This window comes from Ammospiza caudacuta, chromosome 7 (genome assembly GCF_027887145.1).
Source record: "Ammospiza caudacuta isolate bAmmCau1 chromosome 7, bAmmCau1.pri, whole genome shotgun sequence".
In the NCBI taxonomy this organism is placed as follows: domain Eukaryota; kingdom Metazoa; phylum Chordata; class Aves; order Passeriformes; family Passerellidae; genus Ammospiza; species Ammospiza caudacuta.
In genome coordinates, this window is record NC_080599.1 from 38,740,277 (window position 1) to 38,759,703 (window position 19,427).

The window sequence follows — 19,427 nt, forward strand, 5'->3', positions numbered from 1 at the left end:
TTTGGGACTCAAATTACTAATCTAATACATTTTTTATTGAGGGTTCCTGAAAGGTTCCATAAAACACAGTCTTTGAAGCTGCCCAAACTTGCCAGCCTCCCAGTTTGACAAATCGAATCCAACAATCCACTTTGCAGCTCAGGTTTAGGGCTCAGGAAGCTGCCACCGAAATAGCAGCATTTATATTTCTCCATCAATAGTGCCTATCTGGTCAGATTTTTAAATTCCCTGGGGTGTTGTGTTGATTTTCTTTTGCCTGTGCTGGATTTTTGTGTCTGTATCCAAGCTGCAGCGCTCATATTTGGGATATTGATGGGGGAGGTTGACCTGGAATCTGTTCCTGAGCATTGTGTCTGGTCCAGCTCAGAGGAACAAGCAGGACAGAAGTTGACCCAGGCAAGGAGAGAACTGGGAGCCAGAAACTGACTTTTTTTCCTTTTTTTTTTTTTTTTAATGTATAGAATTTGTATTATTTATTATATTTTGGGGGGGTTATTATTTATAATGTTATTTATGTTTCTCTTGAGGAATAGATGGGACCACTTTAGCAGCAGAGCACTGTGCACAGTCCCATTGAGCTTAAAGGCTGAACAGAGAAGGAAACTAAAATATGGGATTCTGATTTTCTTTCTAGGAATGAGGGCTTAAAGCACAGGAAGATTAATGAGATCAAACAGGCAATCTCTGGTCCTGAGTTCCTGTGTCATGTCATGGCCTCAAGGCCATACTCCCCTCTTTGCACCAGTTTTTTGGGAAAGAAGGGTAGTGCTGACCCACTTCCCAGTGGCCATTCTTGGTTACAGAGTGACACCCTCCTCACACACAAGGCACTAATCAAATAGCTGTTAATTATTGTTTTGGCAGATGCTGAGGGGTGTCTGAGTGCCGCCTTGAGGTACACCCCCAAAAAAAGCATCTCTCTGATCAGGTCTAATAAAATCCAAAATAAAACTCTATGGGTTGAGAGCCAGCTCCTTCTTTAAGCTGGAGAGACAGCATCCAGCAAGGAAAATCCAGCAGTTCGAGGCCAGCCCCAGCTCAGCCTGCCAAGAGCCCAACCAAAATTGCTTTTCCCCTTGAAGGTCTGGTGGCAGTTTTTCTTTTGCAAGATCTGCCAGTTGGAGCAAGGCAGAAATGTGGTTTTGGGGAGGCTTTTGAGGCAGTGCCTGCTTCTTGGTTCTGCCAGCACAAGAGAGCAGAAGGGAGAGGGAAGGAGTGGGGGAGCTCAGGAGAAACACAGAGAAAGCTGCTTGGCTTCAGGCAGAGATGGGGATGGAGAGTTTGGGAAGTGAGGCATCACCTCTGCCTGCAGCTCAGCACCCACAGGAGCACAGGGCTCATGGGGCAGGGGTTGGTACAGCACTGATACTCAGACCTGGCAGCTTGGTGTGAATTTCCCCCTCTGAGAGGAGCCATGCAAGCAGGAAAGGGGACTTCCCTGCCAATCCCACTGCACCCAGACTACTCCTTGCCTTGCAGCCCATAGCATCCTCTGGCTGTGTGGCTCCCTTGGTACCCATGTGGCTGGCTCACTGCTGACACATTCCCTTCTAATGCCTCCAAGGGGGCTGTTACCATTTATTGGGTTAGCATACAGTTTTCTGCTGCCATTTCGGCTTTACTGTGGGGATAATGCACAATGTGTAGTTAAAAAGTAGAGCAGGGATTGCTTTCAAGCCAAATGTGGTGGTTTTGGGTATCAGCTGGGACTGCATTGGAGTGGGGGATGCAGTGGAGGAGAGGAGGGGTGAGGCTCAGGGCAAAGGGGAGACAGTCCTGGTCCTGGTAGCCTCCAGGAGAGTAAGTGACAGCTACAGTGACTGCCCATCTTGGGAGGGAACAGCGAGGGTCTGAGCAGGTCAGGACTCAGAAAGAACAAGAAACCTGCACTTTCAATACCTTTTCCATGCTCTTCCACATCCCCTCAATCTAGCAAAGACATTTTTTCGTGCATCAGCCAAGGCAGCCTGGGGTATGGGGATGATTTTGTCCCTGTGCCCAAAAGCTGTGCCTGTGCAGGTCAGGACTGCGTGTGAAACACCAGGTCTCAGCAGCAGATTAAGAGGCTGAAGCATCAGGATGCGTCCCCACTTTGTGCTGAGCATCTCTCTCTGGGGAGGGAAGGCTCTTAGGGCAGATTTCACCTTGTGCTGAGGGGTCAGCAAAAGACTCCCATGCCACTTGAATCCCACTTAAGTACTTTGCACTGGGGTGAAATTAACTCTCTCCACAGAATAAGCCATCGAGAAAAACTGATCTAAAAATCTACGCTGAGCCACAACCGAGGCACGCTTCTATTAACAGGTAAAAAAATATTTCCCATCCTTAGAGTTAAATGAGCCAATAGTTCAATCACAGAGCGAAAAGCAGCAATAGAGACAGGGATGCTGAGTGCCTCAGGTATTGGGAATCTATGCTAGGAATCACAATAAGGAGGACTCGCCTGTGTTCTCTGTGTTTAGCAGCAGTGCTATTCAACAACCTATTTGCAAATGCCATCTTCCAAAGTCCTTTTCTCCCCCCTTGTTAAAGTTGCAGCGATAATAGGGCAATTACAGTGCAATAAGCTAAACGCAATCCATTAGTGGCATCACAGCCATTTTTAGATCTTGGGAAAAAAAATCAAAGCTGTTTAAGTTTTCTTATTATGCACATTAAAAGGCAGGCAGCAGGGTCTGATCAAAGACACCACCACCCCTGTGCTCCCCCCACCCACCTCCTGTCCCTGCGCCTTGCCCCCCCTCTGTTCATTAGTGGTCACAGCTGTGCAGTCGGCCAATTACTTGGGAATAATAAGTACATTTTGCAGTAAATTAAATATTAATTAGTCCTTGGCAGGTTGTTTTGGGGTTTTTTCTCTTCATTTCCCTCTCTCCACCTGAAAACAGTGGAAGGGATGTGACACTGCTATCGCCTGTGTCAGCATGTGGGTGAGAGTGGGGGCGGCTCTCCTCCATCCCTGGGCTCCTTCTCCTCCAAGCTGGCTTGCAGCAAAGCCTTTCCTGCTCTTCCTAGAGGGTTCACTGCTGCTGGACCAGGATTTGCAAACGCATCCTCAGCTTGGACAGCACCTTCTTCCAGCCTGGGCATATCCCATCTCTGCCTGGCTTCCCATCCTGCATGTTCCATTTGGGCACTTAGCTCTCCAGGCAGAGCAGCATCCCTGATTGCTTGTGATGTGTGTGTGAGACCTCATCCTGCCCTGCTCCTGCACAGGACCCCAGCCCAGACAGTGTGTGGTGTGCCAAGTGAAAAGGGAGAAGAGTAGTACCTGGCCAGAGGTTCAGAGGGCCCACCCAGGAGCTCTGGGGATAGAATGATCTAGTTTGGATTTCTCTGATCCCCTGGAAGTCAGACTGCCTTGAACAAGTGCAGACCCTGAGAAAAAAAGCCATGCAGAGAGTAGTCAGGTGAAGCCCAGAGCAGATCCCAAGCATGGATCTGCTAGGACAAGCAATTCCTGAAAATGAGCCAGATGAGCTAATTTTGATGTTCTCAACATATCAGCATGTATTACAGTTTAAAGAATGAATGCAGTGGAAAGAAAAAATGGATGAAAAGAGCAGCTAAGCCTTGCATAGGAGGGATGAGAGCCTGACATGGAGGGAAGACCTGTCCTTGCTCTGGAACACCTCAGGAGCACTGCAGAGGCTGGCACAGGAATCCTCAGCAGTCAGGACAGGAGGGGCAGATGCTCTGGTGGCTCACCCATTCCCTGCTGGCATACTCCAACTGGAGCTGCTGTCCCTGTCACCTGGCCTCTGCCTCCCTAAAGTGCAGCATCACTTCTGCTGCCTGTGGCCAGACAGGAGGCTGGAAACAAGGAGATGGAGTCTTAACATCCAACTCACCACCCATCCTTCGTCCTTGCCACCAATGTCAGTGTGAGCAGAGAAGAGGGCATTTTGTACTCTTTTTCCTTACAAATCCATTACCAAAAGTTTCTGGAGCAGAATGATCTGTGCTAGCAAAGGCAGAGTAATCTGTGCCTATTGGCAGATCCCAAGGTAAGAGGTTCCACTTGTTCAGCTCTTGGATTTACACTTTACTAAACAGCTCTGTGGGCTGCCTTGTGATGTACCGTGCACAACTTCTCCCCTTGGTGCTCTTGAGTGCAATTAAGTTGTGGGCTTTTTTTAAATGTAGGTTGACAATATGCAGGTTGGGTTTGTATTTTATTTACAGCTTTTACTTAGGGACCAATAAAACCCCAGCTGGCTAATGTGAGAGCTAAAACTTGCATCTCGCTCTTTGCCTTGGATGTCTTTTCTATGGTAAACTATTTATTTGTGTTTCATCTTGCACAAGCTCCTCTTTCCATGCTGAGAAGCCAAGAGCTCCAGGGGCTCTTTGAAGGCTATTTGCTATAGGATAGCAACTGGAATTCTCTTTAAACATCTGTGCCTGCTTTTTCCTATAACTGGCCTCTTGGTGTCAACACACAGTTTTGTGCGAGTTTCCTGTGCAAAGCTAACATTTGCACGTTCCCCTGGCAATTGTGCTTCCAGATCCCTCTTGTTCAAGCATATCCCATCATTTATTCTTGCAGGAATGAGCAGCAGTTACTCCACGTGCCAAATCAGAGGCAGCACCAAGGCCTCTTTAAAAAGGAAGATTTAGCTGGGCTGGGAATGACCACTGTGCTGCTCGGGTAGGAGGGACGTGCTGTGTGACCTATGTGTCCAGTCAAAATGGTCCACGTTTGTATTGCAAGTATGTGGTCCTCCTATCTCTGAGCTCCAGGCTTTCATCACACAATTAAAGTGCAACAAAATCTTCTTGCAAAATCCCAGTGCATTTCACTGTCAGGCCATCAGACATTTCCACCTATGAGCATCCCTCAGACACTGACCCTGGCACGCCGGCAGAACACACGCGGAGGATGAGATGGCACCAGGCTGGTGACACAAATCATGCTAAAAATGCCAAATAGCTGTGTTTACATGCATTCACAACCCAAGGGTCATGCTCTTGCCATGAAAAGAGAGATGAACCCTGGTGAGATGGGAGTGATGCTCCCAAGGATGCCTCTGGGAGGGAAAGATCAAGAACTGTTGCTCATAATGGCACTGGCTGCTAAAACAGTCAAAATAATCAGGGGGTGGGGAGGATGCTGAGGGGACAGATGCAGCTGGGTGATGAGTGCCTGTCGTTTGCTGGTGCATCTTCCCAGTGGCACCCCAACGTGCCCGTTCTCCCTGGGGTGTCACAGGGCTTCAGTGTGCATACCCTGACATCCAGCCCCCCTTTAAACCCCAGCAGTGGTCGCTGTTACATGGCTCAAAAAGGCCAGCACGAGCTCTATGAAGACACAGAAGGGAAAATATTTTCTTTCTCTCCAGTGTTATTTTTCCCTCCTTCTCTTTCCCTTTCTGCCATCTCATGATTCTCTAAATTCATGGGAGCTCTTCCTCAAGGTGAAATGAAGGCTCCGGGCTGCATTTGGTAGTGCCGACAGCAGGGGATGAGGGTCAGGGAGGGTTAAGCAGGGAGGGGGCAGTGCAACAAGGCGGCCTGATCTAGTGATTAAACAAAGGGATTCAGCCAACATGTGTAAAATTAAGTGATCAAGAGTTGATTACAGAGTGCATTGATTGTGTACTGATGGATTAAACAGAGTCGTGCTCGGGATGCGATTTTCCGAGCCGGGCACGAAAAGCACAGGCAATTGACGTGTTGGCCAGAAGGACCCGCTTCTCCCAATCCCTGGCTTTTATACATTCTCCGGATAAATCTGCAGAGAGGCCCGTGGAATTATAATCGATTATCCATTTCTCAAAGTCACTTAAGGGCCCTGAGCTACAAGCTAAAGTGCCGGTGCTGCGAAGAGGCATTGGGTATGCGCCGGCATGTGCAGGTGCTGGCGCGAGGGGAAAATGTGGCAATGACCCTGTGTGCTGCAAGCTGATGAATCTATTTTCTTGTAGGAAATAGTTTTGACAGTTCAATATCTGTGTTTTCGATATGTGCCCCACACATCCCCAAGGGAGGAGAGGAGAGGAGCTGGAATGTGGCAGGGAGGGAGTGGGTGGGAGGTAGGGAAAGGCTCTACCACATCACCCCTTGGAATTATCAGTATATCACCAACTTCACAGACTGCCCTCCAAGTCAAGGGCATTGGAGCAGCATGGCTGCTTGCAAGTGTCTTCTGCAGGGCCAGGATGGGGCTGCTGTTCTTGGGGTACCTCCCTGGGCTGTGGGGGGACCCTCAGCATGGCCCAGCCTACTGGCAGTGGGGTAGTTCCTAGGCTCTTGTTTCACTGCCAGTGGTGAAGGCAAAGGTCCATTTCCAGGCTGATCCTCTCTCAGGATGCAGTCAGGTCCTTTGCTGAGAACTCAAAGGAGGAGGCAGGTGGGGCTGAGACAGCTGAGCAGCTGCAGCCTGGTGCAGGATCATCCTGTGTGTTTTATAGGAAGCTGGATGTGATGGTGGAATGAAGCTGGGGTAGAAACCCCTGCAGGTCTTCCCCATACCCAGTTGCAGGGCTGTTGCTCCCTCTCTCAGCTGTATCCCTGTTTCTGCTACAGATTAAGGAGTCAAGGCCCAAAACAGGCCCCAAATGTGTCCAGACCTCAGACCCCAGCTCTTGTACAGTCTCTCAGCCAGGTACAAGAATGTTTATGTGAAACTCCCACCTTTTCTAGTTCCCACTGCCATTATTTTTTGGCATTTAAAGAAGGTGCTTTGCTCCAGGTCTTTCCATCCCAAGAGCTGATGCAGAGCATGGATAGTTAAGGCACACTTTGGCAATGAACCCAAACAGTTCCTTCTCTACACCCTCTCCCACCAAGCCACCAGAAACTCCAGGTTGGATAATTCATCCAACCATCAACAAAAAGTAGCCCTTTTAAGAGCAAACAGGGCCCAAGGCACATTGGTGGATGTTGCCCAGCTGCCAGCCCTGGGTACACAGCCCCAGGCATTCCAGATGTCTGAGGAGGAGGAGAAGGGATGGTGAAGAGGCAGAATCATTCCCCACACTCTGTCCAGCCATGGCACGGGACTGAGAGAGTCCTGGGGTCTTCTGCCTCGCTGCCATGTGCTGGGAAGTGTGCTCTGAACCAGTGCCTCATTTTGCAAGTCCCACAGAGGAAGGACTGGCCATGGGCCATGGAGTCTGCAGAGCTGCCAGCGTGATCCCAGGGTCCCAGAGGCTCTGGGGAGTTTGTCCATAGCCTGGCCAGTCTTGGGTGCCTGGTATAAAAAGACCAATGGGATGGAGGGCAGCTCAAGGATGGGGGGAACGAGGTGCATCATGCCCCAGTAGATACCCCAGGATGGAAGGCAGAGCTGTAGGATTCCCGCAGAGTGTTTCTGCCATGCCATGTTCACTGAAGTCAAGGACCTTGACTGAAGCTGGGGAGACCCAGCTGCTGCCAAGGACTTGTATGTTTGGGAGATGAACCAGTGGGTTGAAGGAAACTCCAGTTTCATTCCAGGAGCAGAAGATGGACAGCAGCAAGAAGATCCAACTCCATGGTTGTGAGCTTTTCCTGACTCATACTGGCACCCATCAGAGAATGTGGAGCAGAGAAGGGATCATCTCTGTCCTTGGCTCCTGCTGACCTCATTTGGTCAATCTCCAACCTAGGGAGGGGCGTGGCTGGGCACTGTCGTGCTTCCTTGGGAGAAGCCTGTGTGGGCAGGCTGCCCAGCTGTGAGAGAGGAGGACAGGGGAGGAGGCAGTGCAACACCTTCCTTTGCTAGCTCTCAGCATTTCTCTGTTTTCATCTTGTGAAACCCAGGGAAGTGTTTCTGCTCAGTTCAGCATCCCCACATGGAGCAGCACCATCAGCCTGTCCCAATCCTCCTCTTCCTCTCTCCTTTCCAGGTCCCTGTCATGCTCTCCCTTTCCAGCTCTCCCGGCAGCCCGCGTCCCTCTCATCGGGGATTCATTGTCTTGTCAGCCTCTAGTTAGCCGGCATGCGTACGAATCATAAATTACCCCGCCCGGGCCTCTGCTATGCTTCAGCACAGACAAAAAAATTGCACTCCATCACCGTGTCTCCCGGCTTTTAGTGGTATTGATCAATGCTGCTCCCTTCCCGCCCCCCCCCTTTTCATTTTAACCGAGCCGGTTAAGTGCAGTATCTTATTTTGTGCTGGGACAAATGAAAAGAATATTAGCAAGGGCTGAAATATATCTCTTTTTTATCTCTCTGCTACTTTTTTATTGAATCTTTCTGAGTAGGTGGCTTTCCGCAGGATGACAGCCTCATGACAGGCTCCTCATTAGAGCTGAGACAGTAATTGTGATGCATTTCCCTGCGCGGCCTTTTCACTTCTCCCCCCCCCTCCTGCCTTCCCTCCTCTTTCCCTTTCCCCTGATTTGTAAAGTGATTGGATGTACAGACTCACTCTGTTTCTTAAATTATTGCCCAGCTCCATCCATCTTCACTGCCCCACACCGGGCAGCCATGATCTCCTCAGATGGAGAGCCAGGGTGGGATCACAAGGGGTTCCTCACCTCTCCTGCTGCCCAGCTGCCACTGGCCATGAGCAACACGGTGCTGGACCCAACGGGACCTGCAGCAGCCTCTGAAGGGCCCAGGGTGCTGTTCAAACATGCATTTTTACTGAGTGACCCATGGGACCAGCCTCAGCTGGGGTTAACTTCATGGCAGCAGCACTGCACCAGTTTACACCAGTCCTCTCCAGTATCCAGCTTGTCTGGACAGGCAGCTACAACAACTCTTTCTTTGGAGGGAAATCAATATTTTAGCAAGCTTTTCTGCCTCAGATCTCTCTCTAGTTTTTACTCTCAAGAGAAGCAGGTGTATTTTCTAAGCTGCTTGGCAGCCTGGGCATCTTAGCAGGGAGCAGTGTCAGGGATCAGGCTCTTGGTGGGGATGCAGCAGTCTGAGTACAGGTCTTCTCTGTGACCCAGTTTGTTCATGGGGTTGCAGAGGTCCCCCTGTCTGTCTGTGTCTCTATGTGTTTTATTCACCCTAGGTGTATAAAACCAGCTGTCCCTCATCCCTGTGCCTCTCTTTGCCAGATTCAAGGCAGGACTGGCTCTGTGATGTGCCAAGCACAATCCAAGTCCAGCTTCTGTTGGTGCTATGCAGTATTTTTGTGCTGTGATGCAGGAGTGATTCCTCAAAAATATTTTCTTATCTGAATAGCCATTTTTTAAGGCCTCTGCCACCTTCATGCCTGCACAGACCTCCAAAAGGCACATGATCCAAGGGAGCTCTGCCCAGTGCTGGGTGGTCTGGATGTGCTTGCTGCTCTGTGGGGTGTTTGCAGAGTTAAGTTGTGCTGTGGATGCAGTCATGGCCAGACACTGAACCCAGCCACAGCACTCAAACCTGGAGTCACCTCACTGCCTGTCACTGTCTCTGGCACCAGGATCTCCACTGCCCTGTGCAGAGCAGCTGCAGCAGGGGCCAGATCCAGGGCACCCATCCTGGGCAGCAAGTTGAGTTCTGCATCCCCAGCCAGCAGGAGCCTGAGGGATGGGAGGGCCCTGATAGAAGGAATGGGAGGTGCCCTGACCTCACCTGCAGGTTTTTGGGTGCCTATACTTTTTGGTACCAACCAGCAGGATCCAAGGCAGTGCCCAGCAGGCAGGATGCCACTCCATGGGGACAGCACTGGAACCAAACCAGTAAATAACAGGGAGATGGGAGAGCAATCATCAACATTATTCCTGCTCCCTCACTTTACTACCATATATTTTTTGCCTCTACTGTTCTTCTGGAGTGCTCTGCACTAACACATGAACCATCTCTGCCTTGAGCCACTGTTGTCATCTCCCCTCCTTGGCCGCCACTTACTACCAGGGCTCTGTGAGCCTCATCAGTTGTGGCGTGGGCTCACCAGGAGAAGAGTGAGTGTTTTGCTATTTCCAAGTTAATATGGGGCTTTCTTTGAATTATTGTTTTTTGAGCTGGAAGGAAAGGAGGCTTGTCACACAAGATACCTGCTATCAGTACACAAATAACAGCAAGCCCATCATCGAATGGAAAATAATCGCCGCGGAAAGCGAGTTGCAGAGCAGCCAGAGGGATTATTACAGGAGCTGGCAGTGGCAGTGCTGTCAAGCAGCCTGTGTCAGCACTTCCATTACCACCCACCTGGTTTAGCACAGCCCCCAAAGCAGGGCACGGGGCCACAGGGCCCCAGCGTGGGGTCATTTCTATTCAGAAGAGTTTCAGATCAACTGGCTTTGATTGGGTTTAAATGATGGAGTGTTTAGGAGGGAGAGAGCAGAAATGGGAAGGTGAGATGGAGGGAGGCATCTCAAAGAGGGGGGGTTTGGTACTCACAGAAGTGGAAAAGAGTTTGAGGTAGGAGAAATCAGGAGTTGGGACTGAAGAGCTGGTCCTCATGGGAGCAAGGTTCAGCTGTCACAAGGAGGGACAGCATGGGGAGCCACAGGTGGCACTGCCTGTGCCACCTTCAGCAGCAGTTCCTGGGGAGGCACCTGGCTGTGCATCAGTGCAGATGAGCAGTGCAGTTTTAGACTATTTATTTCATTCATTTGGCAACTTGCTGAGCTCCTGTGCAGAGGGAGCGCTCATGCCTTGTAAACTTTGCTCATTGAGTGATGGGAGCATTGTTTACTCTGCTCTGTGTAGTGGTGAGGGGCTGTATGCACCCTGTGCTGTCAGCACTCTTGGTGGGCTGGGTTCCTCGGGTTTTTCACTTATATGCTCTCCAAAACTGTAGTTCACATTCTGCTTGTGAGGGAAAGTTCTGCCTTCCAAGTGACACACTCCCACCCTGCAGTGCTGTCAGGGCACAGGTGCAGGGCAGGAGCAGGGGTGACTTCATGGCTCCATGCCTACCTTGTGTCCCCTGAACCTGAGCCCAGCTCCCAGCCTGGAGCCCATTACGGGCTGCTTTGCAGTGAATCAGACCTTTCCCAAGGGAATTATCTTGGATCCATATCAGTGTCACTGAATGAAGGATCCAGCCCTCTATCCCCAGTGGGATCAGGAGGGCTTGGTCAGTCCCTACCTGGGCTGGAATCCATTTGCAGATGCCCTCCAAAAGAGCCTGTGGAGAAATTCCTCCATACAGGGTGCATCTGCGTATTGAGCACGGTGCTTTCAGAGCAGGAAATATTCGGTTTCAGCACTTGGAGTTAAACATTTCCGCGGAGCCCAGGAGACCGTGCAAACAGCGGGAGCACCAAAGCTCTGCCTTTTCATCTCTCTGGCACCGGCGAGCGGGGGGTCGGCAGCGAGGGAAGCGCGGCAGAGCTGCGGAGGGTAAACACTGGAGCCGAGCCTACCAAGTAACCAGAGAGTGAAGGGGAGAGAGAGGGGCAAAGAAAACAAAAACACAGCTGCCAAAAAACAAAAGCCTGAAAAGAGCCATTCAGAGTCTCCCAGGAGCGGGTTTGGCACAGGGCAGGGAGGGATAAGCAGGGAGCAGGCATAGGTCCCCCCCTCGCTCAGGGATATGGGCCCTTTGTTTTGCCCTGGGCAAATCAATGCCCTCTGCTCCATCCAGAGGGGTGAGCACTTACACCCCAGCACCATCCACCCACACACATGATGTAGCATCCTTTGTTTGCTCCTGGATATCAGGATGACTCTGCTCTGCAGAGGAGAGGTGGGCTGTATGCATCTCTCTCCACCCTGGTGTTCACAAACCAAGAGGCCTGAAAACTTGCCATGCCCATCCTCTCCCTCTCCTCACAACCCAGCATCCTCCACCATGGAGATGGGTACCACTGCCTGGAGCAGGTCACCACAGCGTGGGTGTGTGCCAGGCTCTGGGCATGCTGCAGATGTGGAAGCTGCTGATTTGGGGAGACACATTCCAGGAGAAGCCTCTGTGGCCCTGCAGGCCTGCAGCGGTGCCACAGACCTGGGGAGGCTTGCGTAGGTGTCCTCCTGGCACGGGAGAGGATCCCTCCTTCCTGTCTGTCAGCTGCACTTAGCCCTGCTCCTGTGAAAGCCCCCCGGGCCAGGAGCCGGGGCTGCTTCTGTCTCCTGCTTTGCAGTCTCTACATCAGGGACTTGGCTGTGTGTCCCGGTTCCTGTTCTCCTGCCCCTCTGGAAGCCCTTGTTTCAGTGCAAGCACCAGCCTCCCGCACTCACCGGAGCAAGGGGATCTTCCCTGGCTGTCATGGGGATGTGGAGTGACAGCTGTCACATCCTTCCTTGGCACAAATTCATCACCGTATCATTGGTGTAGCTGGTGGGTAAGGCCACTGCTGCTCATTTCTCCTGCTGGCCTGGGCTGGGGTTGGGAGCAGTCATGGAAGACAGCAAGGCTTCTTCTCATGGCCTGAGATCCCTCCTGGTTGCCCCAGCCATTGAAATCCAAAGTCGCCTCTGCTTAGGAACATGCACCCCATGGAAGAGTACCAGAGAACAAGCAGGGTGTGAGGCCTTGGGTGTGCAGGGGGTTAAACATCCCAGCAGTCTGGTGTACCAGCTGGTTCCCAGCAGGGGACCCTGACTATGCACCCTGACCCAAGGCTGCCAATCCCAGTTCTGTGGTCCAGGACAGTCCATCACCTCCTGCAGCAAAGGAACATCTCTAGTTTCCCCGTGGAGCAGAGACACGGGGATGCCCAACCTCTGCTCCACTCTTTGGTGCTGCTGAGAGCATCCCAGCCCCAGCAGCCACAGCTGTGGTGGTGATGGGGGCTCGTGGGCCCCAGGGCAGTGGCCTGGGCCAGGAGTGGGGGTGTAGAGCAGCAGGGCGGAGGGCAGCCTGTTTACCCATCCATCTGTACACCCCACAGCGGGGATCCAGCAGGATTTCCCGTCTCTCAAAGGCTGCCTGTTTATTTTGGGAGGGAGACTCAGACAGCTCCATTGTTTTGCTGTGAAGTTGGGGTTATAAATAGCAGGTGGTCGGGGACGCTCCTGGGCTATTTTGGGCCCCCACTAGACAAAAGTGGAAAAGCTCCAAGAGGAAGATGGAATTACTGAAATGCCGACCTTTCCCGCAAGGGTCAGCAGGAGCTGGATGTTTGGGTTTGGGCTGGATTCTGGGCATTATTTAAACATGAGGGAAGGAGGAGAGAGGAGGATGTTCCAAGTTGCATGGGCTGCATGCTGCCAAAAACTGTGTGTCCTCCCTGGCAGAAGGGTGGTGGGAATGAGGGCCCAAGGCACCTGGGATCTGCCTGGGAGCCACTGGGGGTGGCCCAAGTCCAGAGCAGAGACCAGTCAGGTTTTCCTCCTGACAGCCCTGCTTCCATCAGGCCCTTACACTTTGTCCTGCTGAAGGGCAAAGATAAGCCAAGGTGACTCTCAAACTTACTTCAGACCCTTTCTCTTGTTAAATGCTTGTGCCAGGCAGTTATACAGAGAGAAGCAGCGACCCAGTAAAGCTGCTCACGCCAATGTTTTATCCTTTGAGAAGGTCTATTCCTTTAATGGGGATTCATTTAACTGGGCTCCACCATCATTAGGAACCATAAAATGGCACCTTTTGGCTCCTGATTGGAAGGCCACATTGCACACAGCCCCCTCGTATCCAGCACCGGCTGCTTTATTGTGCATTACTGCCTCTCACTCGGATTTAACCAATTTGATCCATGTCTAATACATAAATAAATAATCCAGCAGGAGGGTTCATGCTGGATGACAAGAGGCAGCTATAAAGCACGTTCCTCCCTGCCAGAGCCATCTGAGCCAGGCTCCGCACGCCCTCTCATGAGCAGAGCTGCTAGTACAGCTGGGAGAGGGGGCCTGGGGACCTGAGGGCTTCCCTCTTTTATGGGAACTTCATTGTTTGCTTTAGAGTTTTATTTTATGTTAAATAGACGCTGTATATTCCTTACAGAGGGGGCAATAAAGTTTCTGAGCTGGAAGAAATTGGCTTCAGATCAGGGAGTGAACCAGGGAGATGTGGCTGGGCAGGGAAGCAGAAGACAGGATTGAGAGTAAGGAGGGTGTGAGGAAATGTGCTGCTTGAAGATCTGCCCCAGAGGCTCAACCCAGCTAGGATTAGGGTACACAGGCAGCCCCAAATCTCACCCCAGGGACCCAGAACTCTGGGGTCTGGAGCTGCTGGTGGTGCAGGGGGGACAAGGGGCCCAAGCCCAGCCCTGGGAAAGGGTGAGCAATCCTGGGTGAGCTCCCTAGTGCATCCACAGCCTCACATCATGGGTTTTCCTTTGCTGCCCAACATTGTGTGCCCATGGAGATTTACTCTGCCCTTCATAGGGACGATCATCCTGACCCACCCAGCTTCAGGAGTGTCAAGGAGGATAAAGATGGTTCTTTATAATGAGTTAATAGGAACAGTGAGCAGTGTAGAGTCAACCATCTACTCCAGATCATATCACCTGAACCTCAAATGGGAAGCTGGGTGTGCACAGGGGCACTTGCAGAATGTGGCTGTTGCTGTCTCCCTGTAAGAGTGGAGAGCCCACAGCCAGGCTTGGGATGCTCTTGTGCCAGTTGCTGAGCCACTGCAGGAGAGAGCCAATCCCTGCCCCAGGCACTGTAGGATGGAGAGTGAATTAGGGCTATACCATGAGAAAATCCCTGGATTTCAGTCCTGTGCTAGGACAGGAACCAAAGCAGAGCATGGATGATGCTGATGGCAGCTGATCTGAGCTAAAGCTTTTTCCCGTCTTTTCCTTCTCACAGGCAAAAAGAAAGCAACTTTGTTTGACAGCCAGGCTCCAATCTGCCCCATCTGCCAGGTCCTTCTTCGCCCCGGGGAGTTGCAGGAGCACATGGAGCAGGAGCTGGAGAAGCTCACGCAGCTGAACATCAGGTAAGCAGCTCCCTGGGGTCCATCAGCATCCCTGGTGATCTGGCTGAGGCACCTGCATGGGGCAGAGAAGATGGTGGTGCCCACAGCTACAAGATGTGGGGGATCTAGCCAATGGGGCAGAAACATTTCTCTGGAGTTCACTGCAATGGTAAAGGCAGGCAGAAATCCCTCCCAGAGGTCACAGACATCCCTTTCCCGGGGGAGGTGTGTGTAGTGAGCAGCTCTCATTTTGCTGACACCCCCTGATGGAGCAGCCCTGCAGCATTGGTGCACACTGCTCCTCAGCTGCCTTCAGCTCCCTTCTGCTACCCTCAGTGCAAAAAAGTCACCTATTAAAAAAAAAAAATTGCCTTTTAACTGCTAGCAGTTATTTAGGAAATGGCTGCAGCCAAGGGTTGGCAAATCCCTGCCCCTGCCTTAATAAAAGTCAGCAGCCTTGGGAAAGAGCGTGTTTATTTCAATTATTAATGAATTCTCCGGTCATTAAAAGGTGAGGAAAGGAATCAAACTGCCTACTCGAAGCAAAGTTACATCAGCAGGTGGTAGGAGAGGAGGAACAGCATGTGTGTCAGTGTGTGTGTGCCAGGGTGAGGGCTGCACGTGGCTGTGCACAGTATGGAGGATGTAGAATCCATCCCTGCTTGGCTTGGATCTTCTTGGATTCAGTGATAGGCATTGCAGATGGCGGGAGCAGGAGGGAGCTTTAGTTAGAGAAGGAGACACCTCCCAGAATGGATCTGGGTTGAGATATCCCAAATTTGGCACCTGCACCCTCAGGCTGACACCCACATTCCCTGTGCATTGCACAGGAAGATAGGGAAGGGGGAAGCAGGGAACAGGCAGCCATTTATCCCCCGCGACACCCAGTCCCCTTGCAAGAGTAATTTATGGTGTAATTTGGGCCGCATCCAACTTAATAAAGGGCCACTGCAAATTAGTGAACAGGTTTAAATGAACAGAAGCAATTAGTGCTTGGAGGAGCCCATCAAAGAAGTTGGGCCAATATCAGAGTGAAACTGAAACTGCAAGCCAGGAGCAGAGGCTGGCTGGCGCGAAGTGGTGATGGGAAGGTGGCGTTTAATGGGAAAGGAAAGGAAACCCTAAATCATAAAGCGTGACAAGGGCCATTGTGGGCCAGCTGACAAATGAAAAAGAATGGCATTATTCCTTTAAATAACAGCAGCAGTTAGAGAGGAGGCAGCTCTCCCTGGCTTGCCCTCGCTTCCCTGGCCTGCTCCATTCAGCCACGCAGGCGGCGAGGAAGAATCAGAGGTCTTTATTAATTATTAAATAATGACTCGCTCCGTAGTGTGATAGATAACGTTCAATCTAGGCGATGGATTCAGGCCATGGAGGCTAATCTGTAACACAGCAACTCCCCATGGGGATGGGCCCTCCCAGTCCTGGAGGAAACTGAGGCAGGGACCAGGGCAGCAGCAGGCAGGGAGGGCAGGAATCGGGGGCGGGAATCGTGGGCAGGATTTGCAGTGGGGTGTGATGGGGTTGAGTCCCCTGCACTGCCCAGCCCCAGCAGGCAGCTCGCTACAACTCACTACAGTGGGTTGTTTCGTTTCCCATTCCCCCACCTTTCCTGCCTGGAGAAGCCAGGAGCAAGAACACATCAACAAGAGAAGAGAGAAACTAATAATGATCTCAAATAACCCAATAAACATAAAAATAAAATGTAGGCCTATAAACGCGACGGGCACTGGCAGCCCTGGCCGCTCCCTGCCAATACCGACTTGTTACCGAAATGGCCCAGCAGCTGTTACTTATCAGTCTGATGGGGAGAAGCAAACCAGGGGCTGCTTTCCAAGGGCTTTTTTCTTTTTTCTAATTTAAAGAGGATGCAGCCAATCATGGCTTGTGATGTTAAGTTTTAATAAACCTTAATGATTTGCAACAAAATCGTAGATTTCCTGTGCTTGGGGAAGTCAGATCCCCTCCTGCCCACTGAGCTTGCAGCACTGGAGGCTTGGTGGGCACTGGATCAACTCTGGAAAAGGGATTTCTCCAGGAGCTTCTAGGGGCTGAGATACAAGTATGCTGTAGGCACCACCTGGATGATGCTACCCATGTCCCAGATCACCACAAGCAACTCACCCACTCCAATGAACCCCTTTCTCATCTGGTGGGAATGGGGTTTGCTACCCCCAGAGAGAGGGACAGTGCTTTTTCCCTCCAAGGGCAGTACTGGTGTGGCCATCCTTGCCTCAGGACAGGGACATCTCAAGGTCAACCCAGCTTGAGCATCTTGCAGCAAGGCAGGAGGAGCCATGCTGGCAACAGGGCAGCACCCACCCATGCCTCAGCAGTCCTGTGCATGTACCAGGGACTAAACTCAGCTGTTGGACCAGTGATGGACATCACTCAGGAGGATCCAACCCTGCTGCAGGGTCCAGCTTTCCCTTGAAAAAGCTACCTTGGGTGGGAATGAGGCACCTGGGTTTCTAGCTCTGCTGCTTTCTTGGTGTGTCCAGTCTCCCACAGCATAGGGAGAGACCTGCTTGTGCTCACCCCACGGCTCCTCCACGCTATGTGGGTCCAACCGAGCCTTGTGCTCAGCTCCACGCAGCCAAGCAGGGCTCTCTGAATGCAAATTTCATTTCTGAGCCACTGGCGCTGTTTCAAGAGCCGGCAGCCTCCGAGCCCTTTTTGGTGTTACATATGTAACAGCCTCATTGAACTTGACATGTCAAATTCAGGCCATTTGTGCAAAATCTCCCTTTAATAATACCGTTTCATTTCGCTCAAATGAGACTTGAATGCATGTAAAATGGAAAAGGATATTTAAGCGCTAACATTAGGCAGATGTCTTGCCAGAGGCCGATTGAATATATGAGATTTTGAAGTGCTTAACACGTTTTCGGTGCTCCCTCTTAGAATATGTCACCTGGCTTTCTTTTTTCTCCCCCTCTTTCCCTCCCCACCTGCCCCCCCCTTTAAGTGAAGGGTATAAATTGAAAGAAAACAAAACTACAAGCCTTGGTTTTATGGGGTTTAACTCTTGCCAGGCAAGACTGTTGGTATTCCTCCTCCAAAGAGAAATTGCCTTGGAGCTCACCTTTGCAGAGCACAGGCTCAAAGCAGCAGGGAGTGGGAGGCAGGTGAGGGGTGGCCCCGTGACGCAGGGCAGAAGGGATGCTTTCCTTGCCCTGCCTGTGCAGTCAGAGAGCAAAAGGTGCCCATCTGAGCAGCTAAATGTCCCCCAAGGCAAAAATAAGAAATAATAACAGCGACCCTTTGTGTGTGTCTGTGCCCTGTGCCTCAGCCAGGCTGGTCGACACAGAATACATGAATATTCCTGGTTTGTGTGCATGAAGCTGATCTGGATGTGAGTCTCCTATCCTCACTCAATATATATTCACTTGTTTTACACCTCATCCGTGTTAAAGGCAAAGCACACTGTCGGTGGCCCCAGCTCCAAGCTTCAGCTGCTGCTCTGGCAGCATTTCCCCAGCCTAGAACTACCGAGGCAGTGCAGGTGGGCACTCTAGAGCATTCTAGAGCAGCACCCAGGGGTGTCCCTCAGGACACACACACACACACACCCCCGTGTGCATTGCTGTGTGTCACCCTGCAGGTAAATACTGTGAGCAGAGGTGGCAGTGGGCAGCAGCACCCTTCATCCCTGCCTGCTTTCCCCAGGCAGCAACCTCAGAGCACTGCTGATGGAGGGGAGGCTGGGTGGAGAAAGGCAGGTTTGGGGCTCTGGTTTGAGTTCAGGGTGGGGGGAAAGATGAATTTGAGGGTAGAAGTAAAGGAGGAAGTAAGAGCTGTAGAGCCAGCCTCAGCTGATGCTCCACAATGATTCTTTCTAGAGTTTGGGGAAGAGACATTTATTGGCCATTTAAAAAACCTTAGGAAGTCTCATTACAAATATTACAGTTGCTGAGTTCAGCAGTTTGAAGGTTGGGAATGTGCCTTTGGATGCAGTGGTTTTAATAGCATAACAATCTGTTCTTGAATATGCAATGCTCCTTTAAAAAAATATTCGGTGGGGGGTGTTTTATTTCACTGTGTGACAGCTGACAGATTCTCCCCTGCATTAGCAGCAGCAAGTCTATGCTTCAGAGCTGGGATTTCACCTCCCCAAAAATGGATGAGGTGTATCAGTATAGCTGGGGAGTGATCCAGAGGGTGGAGCAGTGAGGGTGATGATGTTCTCAAAGTGCCCCATGGCTGTGCAAACTCTCCCCTCATTCACTTTTCTTTCTTTTTTCCTTTGCAATCAGTACTGATTATTCTAAGTATGTTTGTATCACAAAGCCTGTGCCCACCTGTTGCCTGCTCCCAGCCCAGGCCATCAGCTCTCATTGCTCCTTGCCATTCTGCTGGGGGCGTAGGGACACATCCCTGCACATCCAGCATCTCAGGAGCTACTGATTTCCCCTAATGACCTTTCTGTGTGTCCAGGAATAATTCCTCTTCTGCTTCTGTGATTACGAAGCATTTCCTGGAGCACAGAGGGCAGCGGGGTCTCGCACCTTGGTGCAGATGCAAAGTGCTGCAGGCTGTTTTCTGTGACCTCAAAGGTGCTGTCACAAAGAACCAAATAGTGTCAGGCAAAGGAGGGCAGAGTAAGATGTAGTGGGAATGCCTGTGTCAAAGAGGGTGAAGTGCCCAGATGGGGGATTTAGCTTGACTTTTGGAGCCAGCTTTGATTCATGTCAGAGGAAAAGAGCCAACCCTAGGACTATGGTGATCCAGCTCCTGTAGCAGCATT

General features: G+C 51.2%; 1 protein-coding gene across 1 annotated transcript in view; it reads left to right on the forward strand.

The window, feature by feature from the left end:
• The window catches only part of RNF220 (ring finger protein 220), a 214,500-nt gene that overhangs the window by 118,150 nt on the left and 76,923 nt on the right, over nucleotides 1-19,427 (forward strand). Inside the window, exon 4 of the mRNA XM_058808197.1 lies at nucleotides 14,572-14,701. Coding sequence (XP_058664180.1) covers nucleotides 14,572-14,701 — 130 coding nt within the window. The remainder of the gene's footprint in view (nucleotides 1-14,571; nucleotides 14,702-19,427) is intronic.